Here is a 15,884-nt window from a genome sequence, read left to right as displayed (position 1 = left end):
AGGATTACTTTGGTTTTGCTTTACTTCGTTATGTGATTGGTCCAGAAAACTGGTGCCACTTTCTTAGCCAATCAGATTTTAAACCAAAACCAATCACGACTTGGTCGCCCGCGTTTTCCCGCGCTTTAGGCAGCTTGATCGTTTTTACTTTGAATTCTCATTGGCTCTGAAGGGTATTTTCATTTCTCCTGATTGGCTGTAGGTTTTGGATTTACGACACTCAATTGAAAAGCGCATTAAGAATAATTCTAACAGATACTATCTAGATTTCTAGCTAGTTGTAAATAAATATGGTTCGAATGCAGGCAGTCTTTGGTAAATTCAACCTCTAAATACGAACCAAATAATGCGCTGACGAACAAAAATTATTACTGAGGACTGCAGTCGGGAAAAAGATGAAATCTGCAAAACTTTGCTTTGTCAACAAAACTGTAAAAAAAGAAGTTAAAAGTGTTTTAATTGATTAATTTTAGAATACTGATAATTCTACATTATAGGTGCTTAATACATATAATTAATCATGTTATTTCACATTTACCACACGTGGTGATGATTACACAATTATCGCGGAAATTTAGATGATTAAGTTTAATAGCGAGTGTTCGCTAAATTGCCAAACTAACAATTTGACCTACATTATCCACAATATGTAGAGAACATTAGAGCTAAAAATAACTTTTTTTTAAAACAGAATTAAGTTACCATTAAAATGAATAAGAGAAGTAAGTTTCTTTGGTACCACATCAGCGGTTTGGTTTTATCAACTGAGTTGAAGATGTAAACTGGCTTTCGTAAAGAGTTACTAAAGCTGACATTTCGAGCAAACAGGCCTAACATGGCCCAGGACAACTAGAACGTAACAGTACATGGTAAAAAAAATCATATGGGGGGGGGGGGGGGGGGGGGGGGAAAGGGGGGACAACACAATGGTACGATTAACACAGACTTCATTCAACCCCACTTCAAGGGCACATTAACAATATTTGACTAGATAAACTGTAATGTATTAAGAATCCTGGGTGGGTTATTCTTTTTAAAGACACAATACAGATGAACTAATGGTGATTCTGAAACCATAATATCAATTTACATTGTTGAAGCTGAGATACAATATACTGTCGTATTGGACGGAGTTGTGAACTCTATCAAGTGTGAGTATGCATACCAAAAAAATTTTTTTTTCAGCCGATCGAAATTTCAATTCTCTAATATTGCGGAAAGTATTCCTATTGAGAGCGTCTCGCGAAGGAAAGTTTTAATTAGCTGCCAGTTTGCGGCATTAGAAAAAGATAGGAAGATCACTACACGAGGACGGACTGGATAACGCAAGGTCCGAAGACAGAACAAGTGATGGAATACCAAACTCAGGGGTTTCACCAACTTTTTCCCCAGGCGGTTGCCGACGGTGTAACAGGTAGCCGTGCCTTGAAAGGGGCAGGGTTTTCAAATTTAGCCGGCGCCCGGCGCAAGTCACCGGCTACTTCAAGCATTTGCGCCGGGTACTTTTCGTGTTCCAGCACCCCACCCCGCAAGGCCGCCGTTATCGCGATGAGATAGTGCTCCGGCTACTTTACAATTTCCTCCTGGGGGGCCGTGAGGAGAAAATCAAACAAGAGAGCCTGCTCGTAGGCTCAACAGTTAGCGGTAAGAGGTTTTATAGGCGGAGGTACACCGCTAGTAACCTGCGCTGAATGAAATCCTTGCAAACTTTTAAGACCGGAAAGGCGATGAAGACGGGACCACACTACGTTAGCGTCTCTCTCTCGCGCACGAAACTAGAGGAGGATTGCTAGATGGTGATTCAGAACAAAGGGTTACACCTAGTTTTTCAAAGGACTCTTTTAACCCTTTAACACCCAAGATCTGATTGTTAATTCTCCCCTCTAGCTGCTACACATTTCCTTGTAAATTAGTTGCAAGAATTTGGTGTTAGATAAAGAAAACAAATTCTACCTGATACATTCGAATACTCTCATTACCAGCTTGCTAAATAGTGGACAGATATTGTAGGGAGAGGTTACATGTGAATCACTTCTGGGCGTTAAAGGGTTAAGGGCTTACATTCGAATGGAATTTATGCATTCGGCGATTTTTATCAGGTACGGAGGGGAATTAAATTTAAAATCAGAGTCGGTCACCGCCTGGATTCATCATTGGGTTAAGGGGGGTACGCCACCTATGGTGATAGAATTCTATCACACACAGGCTAAACACAGTGGAGGTCCCTGAATACCTAACTTATGCCCCCTCCATTTACGCGAGGGACCTGCTTAAACCAGGATCATGTGACAAACATCCTGTAATCTGCTAGAATTGTTCGCTCTTTATAAAAAACAAGACCCTTGACTTGGCCTCTTGGCGTTTGTTTGAATTTCTCTTCTGCTTTGCAGCTGTTGTCAAAGCAAACCTCAAGAAAAGTGGTTATACTTTCATACACATCAATCATTGAAACATGGTGCAATGTACTTACTTTCCAGCGGTTTCCACACTCTAAACACAGAACGAAAGTTGTCATGGGTTCATCAGCGCTTCGTGTTTGTAGTTGTGTGTAGGTAGTCCTTCGCTTGCCACATTTTCCACATTTAAACAGTGCAGTTTCGGTACCTTGGTTTTTAGCAACTTGTGCTTCACGAATACCCTCTTTGGCACATTCCTGCCGAAACTGTTTCATCTCGTCACTTGCCATTTCCTAACAGGGAAATTTCAACACAGCCGGTTAAAACCTTGGATCTCCAAAGTGATTGTGCATATCATGTACAGTCCAATTTCTCATAAAAATTATCCTTAACCCTTTAACTCCCAGGTGTGATTAACATGTAACTTCTCCTTATAATATCCATACATTCTCCAGCAAACAGGTAATGAGAATACTCAAACTTATCAGGTTAACGTTATTTCTCTTGATCAAACACCAAATCCTCATAACGAATTGCAAGGAACTGTGCAACAGCTAAAGGAGACAATTAACAATCACATCTTAGGTGGGAGTTGAAGGGTTAATTGATAAAAAAATTAATGGCTGTGGTATAGTGCACTGTATGTACAGTGCAGTATGTAACAAACGTAGAGCAATGTAACAGAACAGTTGTAGTACTACTGATAAGCTTTTCATTTGGGTAACAGCACACATCATTTACTACCGGTAGTTAACTGTGCCACAATTACACCAGGGGTTCTGATAACTTTTTCAATGAGCAGCTTCCCATGGTGTCATAGGAGGCTGTGCCCAAAAAATGGGCTTTAAGGCAAAACCCAAACACAAGAGCCTGCTTGCTGGCTAAACAAATGGCAGTAGCAGGTCTTCAAGGGGGCAGTGGACTGTCAGTAGCTGGCCTTTATTGAAACCTTAATTACACCTGCAAATTGTAATTGACAAGTACACTTCCCTGTTGAGTTATACCCTTTGGCAAATGTTATTTTCAGCCAGTGTTGTTATTTTTTGGCAGGTCAATTTGTTTGTAGGCTACCATGCCACTTGAGACAGGCAGTCTTGTCACCAAAACACTTGCCTTGACCACTCAATAACCTCTACCATAGAAAACTTGCTAAGAAAAGCAAGCTAGTTTAAAGATAGCAACAGACAAGTTTGATCATCAATTCTCCTCAGTGGAGCATTTGGCTCTGGCTTTCAAGAAAAAAAATGAGATGCTGTAAATTGAATTTACCAACAGAAAAACCCAGTTTACTTATAACAAAAGGAAACTAAAGCCTAGTGGTTTCCTCTACTTTGAAAAATTCTGCCACAATGAACTGAACAATATTTACCTCTGTAGGCATTGTTGCAAATCTTCCTGGTGAAATCTCACCAGTGAGTACTTTCACTTTAAGAAGGGGATTTTTTGCATCCCGAAGATTACTGACACGACTTCTGACACGCTGTTTATATTTCATATTTGTGTCCCTAAACTCTTGAAATATACCTTGAAAAAAGGTTAAGGAACAAAGTCATGGTGCAGATCCCTCAAAAGCTAGTGCAAAAATTATTAAATCTGTCAGTTAATAATTCAAATTCTACAGAAAAATTGTAACAATGAATAATAATCAATTATGGCATTAGCTCTGTTAAACATAAACCATGAGCAGTTCCTCCTTCTTGGTGAAATCTGTCACATGAATGTAAAAAGTTAGCCAAGACATGGTGATTTATTTTAACTTAGTATCTGTCTTACTTTCCTAAAACGTAAACTCTGAAATAATGATAGAGCTCTATTTTGACTCAAGCATTGGACTTCACCAAAAAGGTGGGACTGCTCAAACTTTCCATATATCTTGGACACAAGTCATAATTAACCCTTTAACTCCCAAGATCTCTTTAGTAATTCTCCCTACAGTCTGCCATAAAACACTAATGATTTTGATTTGGAGAATTTGGTATTGGATCAACTTGTAGTCCCTTATTTTAGTTCTTTTTCTTTATTCTCCTCACTTGTGTGCTTGATTCTGTGTTGATATTGTAAGGACAAATTCTGTCTTGGTCACTCAGGGGAGTTAAAGGGTTAATAAAATAAATAGTCCTTTTTCTCACAAGGATGTTGAGCTCGAGTATTCATCTGAGTTACCATGATGCAAATGCCATTTTATTAGATTTGTGCAAGGCCTTAAATGATCATTTTTCCACAAATATCCAAATAATTGTGGAACTTTCACCAATATTGTAAGTTTCGATTAAAAATTTTTAATTTTTCTTCACCTTTCCTGGAGAAATAAGAAATACATGAATACTTTATGAAGGATACATTCCTCACAAGCTGCAGCAAAGTCTTCAGGCGTAGTGGCTGTAAAAGAAACACAAATTCAAATATCAGTAATGATACTTTCTTATGTTGTGAGACAATTTAGGGATGAGATTTTGTATTTTTTGAAAATAAGTACACTAAGCAAATATACAATCACAACAATGACTATTTAAGTGGTCAGCGATCTCTGTAGCAGGCCCTTAGGTGAGCTAACTCAAGTAGGACAGACAAGAACTTGCCAACAAAATACACTTTACAAATTGATAGCAAAATATGTTTTAGTCAATGTGGGATCAAGCCGTCCTGAGAGCAGAGGACAGCTAATTCCCCAAGATGAGATACTGTACCCTATTATGGGTTCCCTTCCCCACCCCCCCTCCCCCATATCTCATTTCCCAAAATTTCATGACATTTCCTTGACAGTTCACTCCTCTCCATTTATACTCCTGAGTCAGAGGCATCTCGAGATTGTTGAAATTATCCTTCCCCAGTGGGACAACAAAAAAGCAAACTTTTACAAAATTGAATCCAGGAATGAGCAACTCTGCATCAAAGACAACTTTGAATTCACCTCAAAAATGGTGGAGCTGAAGGATCTGGTAAGTGGATGCAAAATGGATCAATTGCAATGTAACATAAAAGAAAAAGGTATAAACTATAAGGAATTCAGAAATAAATCAGTTTTTTACTTACTTGGTTCAATACCTTCTTCCACTTTGAGGGAGTTTGCAATCATTTCTCTACACCTTCCCCGTACAGAGTCACTTGTGACTTTTGGGGGCGGGAATGTGGCAACTTTGTTTTCTTGAGGGGTGGTTGGTGTGGTGGAAGACTTTGCCTTTTCTGCAGGTGAATTGCTTCGACTTGATTTTTCACTGTTTGGAGTTTTTCTATCTGTGTTGGATTCTTCATTCTTTCCTCCTGATTTCTCTGTTTAGTGAAATAAAGAGTTGAGCTATTTCTGACTACTTCATACTTTCTCTTTACAGGGTTCATCTATTTAAAACAGATAGGTCCTCCAATAACTCTTACTACCATTTATTTGTAGATGTTGTCAACATCATTTTCCTATATGCAATCACATGTACCACTTGGAAAATCCAGATCATTCAACCCTTTACACCCTAATATCAATATGCATATTATCCACACTGTTCTTGATACATTTCCTAAGGTGCTGATGAGGAGAATTTGTTTCAAAATCTAGAACTTCTCTAGTTGGTGACCATTTCCTTTATTCTCGTGACCTTAATGTGTGATTCAGGGCTGATATTGTAGGAAGAAATTAGATGCTAATCACTCAGGGGTTTAAGGGTTAAAAAACACATATTGAAAAAGGACATAGACAAATAAATACAACAACACTGAAATACCTGAGTCTGTGAGTAATGTGACACATGATACACAGATACACTTGTGTAGTGCTCAAGAAACTGAGCCCAGATAAATTTACAGATTGAAATCCTTTCAGTCAATAATCACTTATTTGATGTAAGTTTTAAGCAAACAGTATAGCTGCTCTTAGCCCTGTTCCCATGAATGACCAAGAGAGAATTTCTCCTTACAATATCAATACAAAATGAAGCAGGCAAGTGATGAGAATATAGAAAATATCCAATGGAGATTATTAGTTGATCCAATACCAAATTCTCTACATCAACACCTTAAGTACTATATGGTAGCCAGTGAGGAGAATTTCTATTGAGATCTTGGGAGTGAGAGGGTTAAAACTGGTTTTGCTTTTTTTTTTTTATAAATAAATTCTTTCCTAACCTGGTAAAAGCTTTTTCCAGGATTTAATGAGTGACTTTGCCTGTGTCTGAAGGTCTGCATTTTCACTCTTTTTTCTCAGAGTATTGACAGACATGCCTATTCTAGTTTTTTGAAGCACTTCAAGAGTGATGGGGAGGTCTTTCAGCCTTTTCAAGAGATCCACTGCACTGTCAGAATCCATCTGGAATAATCAAGTGAAAAAAAATATATTGATAAATCCTTCTGGGAATAGAACTCTTGAATAAAGTGCTCCTTAAACTTGAGATGCAAAAATTCCTAAAAATAAAAATTCCTTAAATAACCACAGTAGAATGCATTTCTAATTCATTTGAAAGTTGACAAAAGAACTTGTGTGGTTGCTGCTATGGGTGTTGGCAAAGGAACTGTTGTTCTGAATCTGGTGGCAAAAACAGGACGGTAAATCACCATAGCAAGTTGTGAAAAACTGATGTTTAGAGCAACTTCCTCGTAAATTAGGAGAGTAATGTCAAAGCATGGTAAACACCATTGCTCATTCCTTTTCACGCCACTTTTTCAACTATATTTGTAACACCTACTCTAAAAAAATAGAAAACAGCATTTGAAATTTTTCAATTGGATTTGACAAAAAAAAAATGACAAGTGAACCAATATAAGAAATTAACATATCACCAACAAAGCAGTAATTCTTTATTTTCTTATAAAAAGAATATGGCTGCTTTTTTCTTTTAAATTCAGGCAACAACTTTCTTTCTTTCAAAATTAATTGAAAGTGCACCAGAAGCAATAATAAAAATTATTGTTGGAAAAATTGCTAGGAAAGGTGTTAAAGTATTATTATCATATTGATATTAAAAGGAAGAGCTGAATACAGTACTGCTCATGCAAGGTGTTTTTGGGTATGGAGACACCAGTTGTCATTTCAAACATTAAAATTCCAACATGATAAAGTACCACTCGTAAAAGTCCGACAAATTTTCATTCCCGATTCTATTTCAGTGAAATGAAGTTTCAGTGTGTGTTCTTTCATTTTCTAAAAAGCGCGCAAAATAAACTCAATATTTAGCTAAGCGCAAGAGTATTTTAAACATTAAGTACCAATTCTCCATAGCTAACTCTTCAAAGAAAAATAATTGTCAAATGACGGAATTTCAAGCCACGAGCTGAATATGCTGATTTGTGTGCTTGCACTTGTAAGATTTTCCAGCCGGAAATTCGATCCTTAACGCGTGTTCGTACAACTTTGAACATGAACAATTCAGCATGCGCTTCCGGTATGATGACCAAATCAACAAATCAAAAATAAAACCATTCGTTTTAGACAGCTCAGCTACCTGGTACGTATTTTTCAAATCTCTGCCTTACGAGCAGAGCTGATGATTGGGTTTTTAGTGGTGTTTACTAACGCTTTATTGCAAAAATATACTTAGGCCGGCCGGTGGCTGCGAAAATGATCACAAATGTTCTTCTTACCGCTCCTTCCTGTCCCACTATCTTCTCCAGCTGCTTTCCAATTTTGAAAACTTCTTCCTCGCAATTCATTGTGTTAGAATTTCTCAATGAAGTTACGAAGGGGAAAACGAGGGATCTCAATTCAACATTGCCCAATTACATTCGCGCCACATCATGGCCGATAAAATTACCTATGATACGGTAAGTTCCGACTAAATGTGTCCTCGATGTGTCAACTAGCGTGGACAGCGGTCACATTGATACTCTGTGTCCTGAGCATTGTTAAGTCCTTTATCTAGTTCTTTGATGAGCAACGTTTACCTGAGAAGGGGTAAGGGAAAGGTGGGAGGGGTATGACGAGAGAAACGAAGTCATGGAAAGAGATAACAATTCAGCATGTGACCTCTGGTGAACGTCATAGCTTTCCCTCGTCTTCCGCATCGGGACCTCAACACAAAGAAAACCCTTTTCCACCTCGTTTATTTGTATCTTTGGCTTATGAGATGTTCTCCTTTCGACCATAAAAATTTATTTCGATACAGGAAATAGCTTCCCCCTGGCATGGAAACAGGCTAGGAATGAATGGTAAAACCAGGTGGCAGGTGAATTCAGTATAGTTACGCATTGCATAGACGGTAAACATTGTCGATGTCAGTAATATTTTGTTGAACAACGAAGGCATTCTTGTATGCCCGCAGATTATTGATTTAATATCATTTGGGAGATAAATAATCTATATTTTAAGAGAGAGAGGGGGGGGGTGGGGGAAAGCTGCTGAAGGTGTCTATCCCACGCCTGTCAAGTTTTGTGACCTTTTGGTGTGTTCTAGTTAGGGCTTCAGTTAGGGCACGAGGTTGTCAAGGAAACATGGTTAATTAGTAATTTCTGCTTCACTCGCATTGGTTGAATATATTATCACTTGGAGAAAGGCTTGTTTGCTCGTTCGAAGGCGAGAGAGACAAAATCAAAAACAAGAAAAGATTTGCCCTGGTGCAATGTGTTTATAACTCTGGCTAACCGCACCTTATAAACGAAAATGGACGAGGAGAAAACGCCTGGAGAGCCGACGGACGAGAGTGAAGAAGCACTCGAACTTGATGAGGTTAAAACTGACGGTAATGTTGACAATCGTAATCTGCCAGGATTACAGGACCTGAAATCGAACGGCCCTGAAAATTCGGCAGAAAACGGCGAAGAAGAAGAGAGAGGCGAAAAGAATAATCGCAACATAGTCAACAAAAATGGTGCCAATGGGATAGATAGTGGACAAACAGACCTTGATGCAACGCACGAGCAACTCGAAGTCCCTAAAGGGCTGCCTAACGACAAAGAAAATAGCAGGGATAGCATCTCTGAAAACGCCAGTTCGACTGAGGGATCTAACGAAGCAACATCTCCAACTAAATCAGTCAGTCCACGAAGAGCAAAAAGGAGAGCGATATTTGTATCTTACGCGCCGGAGGCGAGTTTCTTAGAAAAACGCTTTATTTCCTACACCACTAAAGAACTGAAAAATATCGGATTTTGCGATGATATTTGGTTCGATAAAGACGACAGCCAGCCCATAGAGAGTCCATCTTGCTATCAGCAGAGATTAGAGATTGTCGAAAAGTGCCGTGCAGCTGTTATTTTCTTATCTGAGTCCTACTTGAATTCGTTGATTTGTTGTCACGAAGGACGGATATTACTCAATCGGGACGAGGAGAAAGAGGGAAACGAAGAGGTTGAAAAGCCTGTAAAATTATTCTGCATTAATCTGTCTGACAAGCTTCCACAAGAGTACAAACAACTGGCGGAGCGAGCGCTTAATTTAAGTAAATACTCTGCTTCAAGTGTGGCTGAACTTTCGTCAGTAGTGGTAGGCAAATTCAGCGAAGCCCTGGAGAAGTATGCTCCCTTATTCGGCCTGCGCATTCCAACTCCTCCAAGGGAACCAGACGTTTTGAAATTAGACCGAAAGAAACCGGTATCTTCGTGGAACATCCACGATGTACAGGCCTGGCTTGCTTCGTTTAAAATGCAAGCACATTGTGCTCTAAGCTTCGAAGAGAACGAAATCGACGGCTTCTTGTTGGTTTCCATAAAAGAAACTGACATGGAAACCCATTTAAATATTGACAGTCGAGTCGCTCGAAAGAAACTTTTGCAAGAAGCCAGGAAAATTCAAGAGGAGCAAGATCAACTCAAAGGAAATTGGTATTTGAAGTGCAAAAAGAGCAAAGTCAAAGAAGATTCTGTATATGTTATTTGCGATCCCAGTGATGCTCGGTTTTATCATAATCTTCGAGCGGACTTGGTGCAGAAAAACCTCAAGGTAAATTAGAAATGTACAATTAGCGGATTTAAGAGTCACGCTATTGTGTTGCACGTTAAGTTAATTAACATGTCAAAGGATTTGTGATTGTTGAACTGAGGGTTCAAATATCGTTTTTCTATCCATTAGCGAGAGACTGATTTATTTTTTTGTTCTGTTAGACCAAAGCCAATTATTTTAACTTTGCATGCCTCTTTGCACGAACGCAGAACAACGGAAGCGAAATTTAACGTTCACTTGCTAACTCTCAGGGATGAGACAGTGGGAGAGAAGTTGTTTTACCTAAACCTTTTCTCATCAAGTGTCAACTGGCTTATGTAATTAATGACACAAATCAAATCTTGCATTCAGACATTTATCGATTCGCATGAGAAGGAGCCTCGTACTTCTCGCGAACGCGTGACCGCGTGACGGTCACACTTGCGCTGTATTAGAGTAGTATTGGGGGCGGGAGGGGTGGAATATAAGAATGAACTTTACTTTTTCGGAATAGCTTACTTACAATCGTCGCTGCGTTTATTAACTTTTTGCGTCCACGGTGCAGTGCTTATTCAGCGTCGGCGCTTATTTGACAATGGGGAGTCGAATTTACTGATTCGCGCCTGGTATTTTAGCCATGTTATCGTATTAGACAATGGGCCCAGCATATGGGTAGACAGTGGTTCAAATTATTCATATATCAATAGCTTGAGGATCGCTATTACCTAGAAAGCAGACTATGATGACATTAAATCAAAGTCAGTGCAATGAATGATGGACAAAATGCGTCGAATACTTCTCGAATTTCTTTATAATTTTTTTCAGGTGTTTAAACACGAGCGACTCGGACAATCCAGGGAAGAATTCCTACAGGTCAACTCTCCACACTTGGCCTCCTCTTCTCACGTGATCGTCCTCCTCTCCACGGCAGCTGCTACGTCACTGTTTGTCTACAATGAGGTCCTCTTTGCTGATTGGTTAGGAAAACCTCTTCTAGTTGCTATGACAGCCAACTCGTGGGATAAACTTCGACCCAACCTACAAGCCATCCTGGGAAGCTGCCCAGCAGTGAATTTTCAGGATAATCTATACGAAGATAGTGTTGCCATACTGTTGTACCGCTTAAAACCTTTTCGCAACATGCCTGCCGTGATCTTGGAGCAGGAATTCTTGGATAGAATGTTTGAGGGTCTTAAACCCCTAAGAGTGATGGCAGCAGTCCCTGGTGGGTGATAAAAACTTCCTACACCTTCTCGTTCATCCTAAAGTCATAAAAATCCCTCGTTAGTTATAGAAGGAAAATTGACTCGAAGAGAGTAACACAATGTAGTTTTTTTTTAAATCGAAAACGTTGCACAGTTATGTAGTTATTAAGACAGGAGAAATCAAAATGGAAAGTGCTTTCAACTTTTTTTTTTCATTATTTGCCAGTTGAAAAGGTAAATGTGTTCGGATAATTTTTCTGAGTTTGTTATTCGTTGTTTAATGAAAAATAAATTCACCAGCCCCATGGTGCTCCCTTTGCTCAATCTTGTTCATGGAAACAGTAACGGGAGAATCTATAACCTTCAAAATATATTGTCGTGGCTACCTTAGCCACTGACCATCAACTGTTTTCCCTCGTAGAGATGAGCAGTGTCGAGATGGAAGACACATCTCCACGTCCAAACCTTTTCCTCAGTTACCACTGGGATGTACAAAATAAAGTACAGGTACTTGTCCAGTTCTTAGAGAGTCACGGATTCCAGTGCTGGACGGACGTGAGTAACGCAAACAAGCGTCACGCCGCGAGCAAATCACCAACCCACGAGAACTCACAGAGTCAGATTCAGCGAAACATCAAGGCTGCTGTAGCTGTCGTGTGTTGCGTGACACCCAAGTATGTTTGCTCCGAAAACTGCATAAAGGATCTCAGCCTGGCTGAATCAATGAACAAACCGGTCGTTCCCGTGATGCTTCAGTGGTTGGCATGGCCACCCGAGGGTGGTCGTGTGCGTAGGATTTTGGCACCACTTCAATGTATTGATATGAGTAATGACAGTTTGTTTAAGAGGAACCTGAGTACTGTTGAAAGCCATTTGAGCAAATTCGCGGGGAGCCATAATCCACGTGATACGCATGTGATAGAGCACGTGCAAATCGCCAGGAACCAGAGATTAAATCAAAAATAGGCTGATTTAGCAACAGAACGGGAACGTCAGTCGACGACGGCGTGCGCAACTCAAACAACTGGCTTGACCAATGGCAGAGCGGCAAATTTAGCACCGGAAGTCGTGTTCAGTCCTTTCCGCGCGCTTTCCCGTCGTCAACTGACGTTCCCGTCCTGTTGCTAAATCAGCCTAATATCAACAACGAGCACAGGGCTGGGAAAAGTTGCGCATTAACGTCACCGCAAAGTGCACACGCCGCCTTTAAAGAGAAAAAACAGCGCCAAGTTGGTGAAAAACATCAACACACCCAGTTTTTGAAGCACAGGTCAATAAAATAATTCACTTACACCTTGCTCCAGTGCCTCTAAACACTGACAGAACTGAAGGCAAAACAAGTTATGGATTGGAAACAAAAGCCTAGCCGTGTATTGTCGTTGACCCTGCTGCCATCTCGCGTAAAAAAAGCCATTTTGAGATAATGTTGGTAGAAAGCTACTAGTCTGAAATCGCTACAACGATTGTTGAAAGTTCCATCGCAATCCAAGGGATTTTTCTGACCAAATCGAAACCGCTAGAAAGGAAAGGGTAGAGAAAAACAGAAAGGCTTTGAACGAATTAATGTTATGTAAATATCAGGTGTTGGAAAAAAGGTTTTTTGTGGACGAAACTGTGAAGTCATTGGAGAATTCAGAAATAAATTTCCTCTCTGAGCCCACGATGAATCCAATACGTGTTTCTTGTTGAGGGTATCCCAAAGTTCTTCTTGTTGATTATTCTCTTTTTTGTAAACAATTTCCTCTTTGCTTAACATTTATGTTTATAGAACGTATCTTAAGTCAACGAAATTAGTTCAAAATGCCCCTCTATTTTGTTGATCTTGAAGTGTAATTGTCGGTCGATAACGGTGTTTGGTTCTGAAAAGGATTGTTGTTAGTAAATACTGTCCTTAAGCAATTACGGAAAAACCCTCGAAAAACAAATCTACGTTCAATCGGCCAAAACAACCACAACACGGTAACACGACTAATACTAAAACTTCGTAAAAATTCCTCAAAAATACGGCTCTCCGAGACGTAAAGCGCACTCGCGATAATTGTACGCGTCACTCAGTTTACGAGCTTACAAATTAAAAATTTCTCTGAGCCCGCGCACACGCACGCTGATCGCGCGCAACGCTAATTCAGTTACTGTCTTCTTGACAAAACTGACTTAGAATTAAATGAAATAATATTTCAATGAGCTTTTTACGATTTAAGAAGGCTTGTCATTGTGATCCACAGCAGCCCTTCTCAGGACTACCTCATCGACGATCAGACCACACGATGGACTGTTACTCGCATTCATTAATTGCGCACGCGCGTAATAACAGCGAATGAATTACAAATTAGAACCTACGACACAAATAAAAGACGAACATCTTCGAAGCTTTACCCGGCAAATAAGCAATCATAGGTTGAGAGGACTTTTCTGTTGGAATGATCGCTGCTTTTGAACGGCTGATCGTGGCACTTCATGCGGCAAAACAGAGCGTGACTTAGCATAATATGTTTACTGCAGCCAGGAGATTTTGTCGGTACCAGGTTGATGCTGGCTGGGCTTGGATCGTGTGTATCGCTTCGTTTTTTGTCCAAGGCGTCATATTCGGGACTATACAGTCTTTTGGAACACTTTTCATTGCACTTTTAACTGATTTTAAATCTGGCGAGTCAGCGACAGGTAGGCAGTGTTGCGAAGAGCAATTCTGATTTAAGTACTTTCTTTCCTTGCGCGCAATATTAAACTTTTAAAAGTTCACCTCGCATTTGTCGTGTAAACCACAACATTCTATATATGTTTTCACGAAAACAATCTGAAAAAATATTAACTTTATAGGATGTCTTAACAAGCTTAGTCATTTCATTCTGTTTTGCTGAGAAAAACTAAGTAAGTTAAAGTAGTGTGTGTCGTACACGTGTGCATTCCTAAAGCAAAACATTCTCTAGGAACAAAAACCAATCGTGATTTTTAATAATACAGTTTAACAATCAAGTTTTAATTCCTGTAGCGAGTGCACAAAATTCGCGCGTGTAAAGGTCTACACGATTTATGCACCTTTTAGGTAAGCATCTGCGTGAAGTCTTTACACATCAACTATGGATATCCTGAAATATTTCCTAGGTGACAAGAAATGATGTTAAGTCCAAACCATCTACATTTATTCCAAAAGATGCCTAAGTTATACCTTGTTTCGCTAAACATAATAACAGAATCTTTTTGGTCCAATTTGTCAACAGCGTGGGTGGGCTCCTTGGGTTATGGATTCCTCTTCGTCATTGGACCCATCACTACGGCCCTCTGTGAACATTTTGGATGCCGCGTCATGGCGTGCGCTGGAAGCGTCTTGACTACCTTTTCTTTACTGGTGACCTCATTTGCATCGAATATCTCCACCATGTACTTTACATTTGGCGTTTTGTGGGGAACTGGGGGCAGCTTCTTGTTCTTTTCTGGGCTGCTCGTCCTAAGGTTTTACTTTAATAGGAACGTTTCTCTTGCTAATGGGATTACCATGACCGGCGCCGGATTTGGAACGCTTATCTTCAACGTGATGTTGCAGGAACTTGACGAAAAGTACGGCTGGCGCGGGGGAATGCGTGTATTGAGCGTATTTTCCGCCTTGACGTTCTTGTGCGGGTGCGCTTATATCCCACCGCCAGTCGAGTATTTGCCATTCGAAAGACGAAGTCTGTCATTCCGGTTGAAAGGTCTTATTGATCCTCGGCCATGGAGAGACCGAGCTTTTCCCATGTGGTTGGTGTCATTGTCCTTTATTCTGTTCGCCTACTTCTTTCCATACACGTACTTGGTGAGTAAAGTTCATCAATTGCACAGAACAGTAAAATTTTCAGAAACTGGTAAAGAGATTTATCAGTTACCGCAGCTAATTGTAGCCAATCTGCACTGGTTACCCAAACGATCGTCCGGATGTATAGTTACATCGATATTTTCTTGTTTTTATCGTAGGTCCGGATGGCTTTGTCACATGGTATCCCTGTCTCCCAAGGGGCTCTTTTGCTAGGCTACCTCTCAATATCAGCAATATTTGGTAAACTCCTATGCGGCCGTCTTGCGGATCTCCCGCGCGTCAGACGGTTGTATATTTTTGTCATTTCCGCCACCGTTTTGAGTGTGTCCTCTATGTGTGTCACCGCTGCACGGAGTTATCACGGTTTGCTCGCGTACGCACTGGTTGCTGGATTCTTTGATGGATGTTTTGTAGTGACGGTTCCACTTATCACCCAGGACATTGTTGGAAAGGAACTAATGGCCAAAGCACTTGGCATCCAGTACGGCTTGGTGGCATTTCCTTTAACCCTGGGACCTCCCGTTTTAGGTGAGACTACGTGCTTCAGGCACATCGTTATTACTTGGTCGACTCTTTCAAACAACCGCGCACTAATTGTTTTTTTGGAACGATCAAATGATATCATTTATCTTAAAAATATGTAAAATGTGTTATGT

General features: G+C 40.1%; 2 protein-coding genes across 2 annotated transcripts; one reads left to right on the top strand and one right to left on the bottom strand.

Annotated features, from left to right (window-relative positions):
- Nucleotides 1-182: 182 nt before the first annotated feature.
- On the bottom strand, nucleotides 183-8,135 carry LOC131780971 (transcription elongation factor A protein 1). Its single transcript, XM_059097605.2, has 7 exons — nucleotides 7,962-8,135; nucleotides 6,510-6,690; nucleotides 5,430-5,666; nucleotides 4,737-4,775; nucleotides 3,766-3,920; nucleotides 2,471-2,689; nucleotides 183-429 (listed from the first exon to the last, which is right to left on the bottom strand). The coding sequence occupies exons 1-7, from the start codon at nucleotides 8,028-8,030 to the stop codon at nucleotides 421-423; spliced, it is 909 nt and encodes a 302-aa protein (XP_058953588.1). The 5' UTR covers nucleotides 8,031-8,135; the 3' UTR covers nucleotides 183-420.
- A 720-nt stretch (nucleotides 8,136-8,855) lies between these two features.
- LOC131781008 (uncharacterized) lies at nucleotides 8,856-13,093 on the top strand. The gene is made up of 3 exons (XM_059097649.2): nucleotides 8,856-10,254; nucleotides 11,059-11,458; nucleotides 11,860-13,093. The coding sequence occupies exons 1-3, from the start codon at nucleotides 8,977-8,979 to the stop codon at nucleotides 12,402-12,404; spliced, it is 2,223 nt and encodes a 740-aa protein (XP_058953632.2). The 5' UTR covers nucleotides 8,856-8,976; the 3' UTR covers nucleotides 12,405-13,093.
- Nucleotides 13,094-15,884: the final 2,791 nt, after the last annotated feature.

This window comes from Pocillopora verrucosa, chromosome 2 (genome assembly GCF_036669915.1).
Source record: "Pocillopora verrucosa isolate sample1 chromosome 2, ASM3666991v2, whole genome shotgun sequence".
In the NCBI taxonomy this organism is placed as follows: Eukaryota; Metazoa; Cnidaria; class Anthozoa; order Scleractinia; family Pocilloporidae; genus Pocillopora; species Pocillopora verrucosa.
This window is presented reverse-complemented; position numbering and strand designations above follow the sequence as displayed.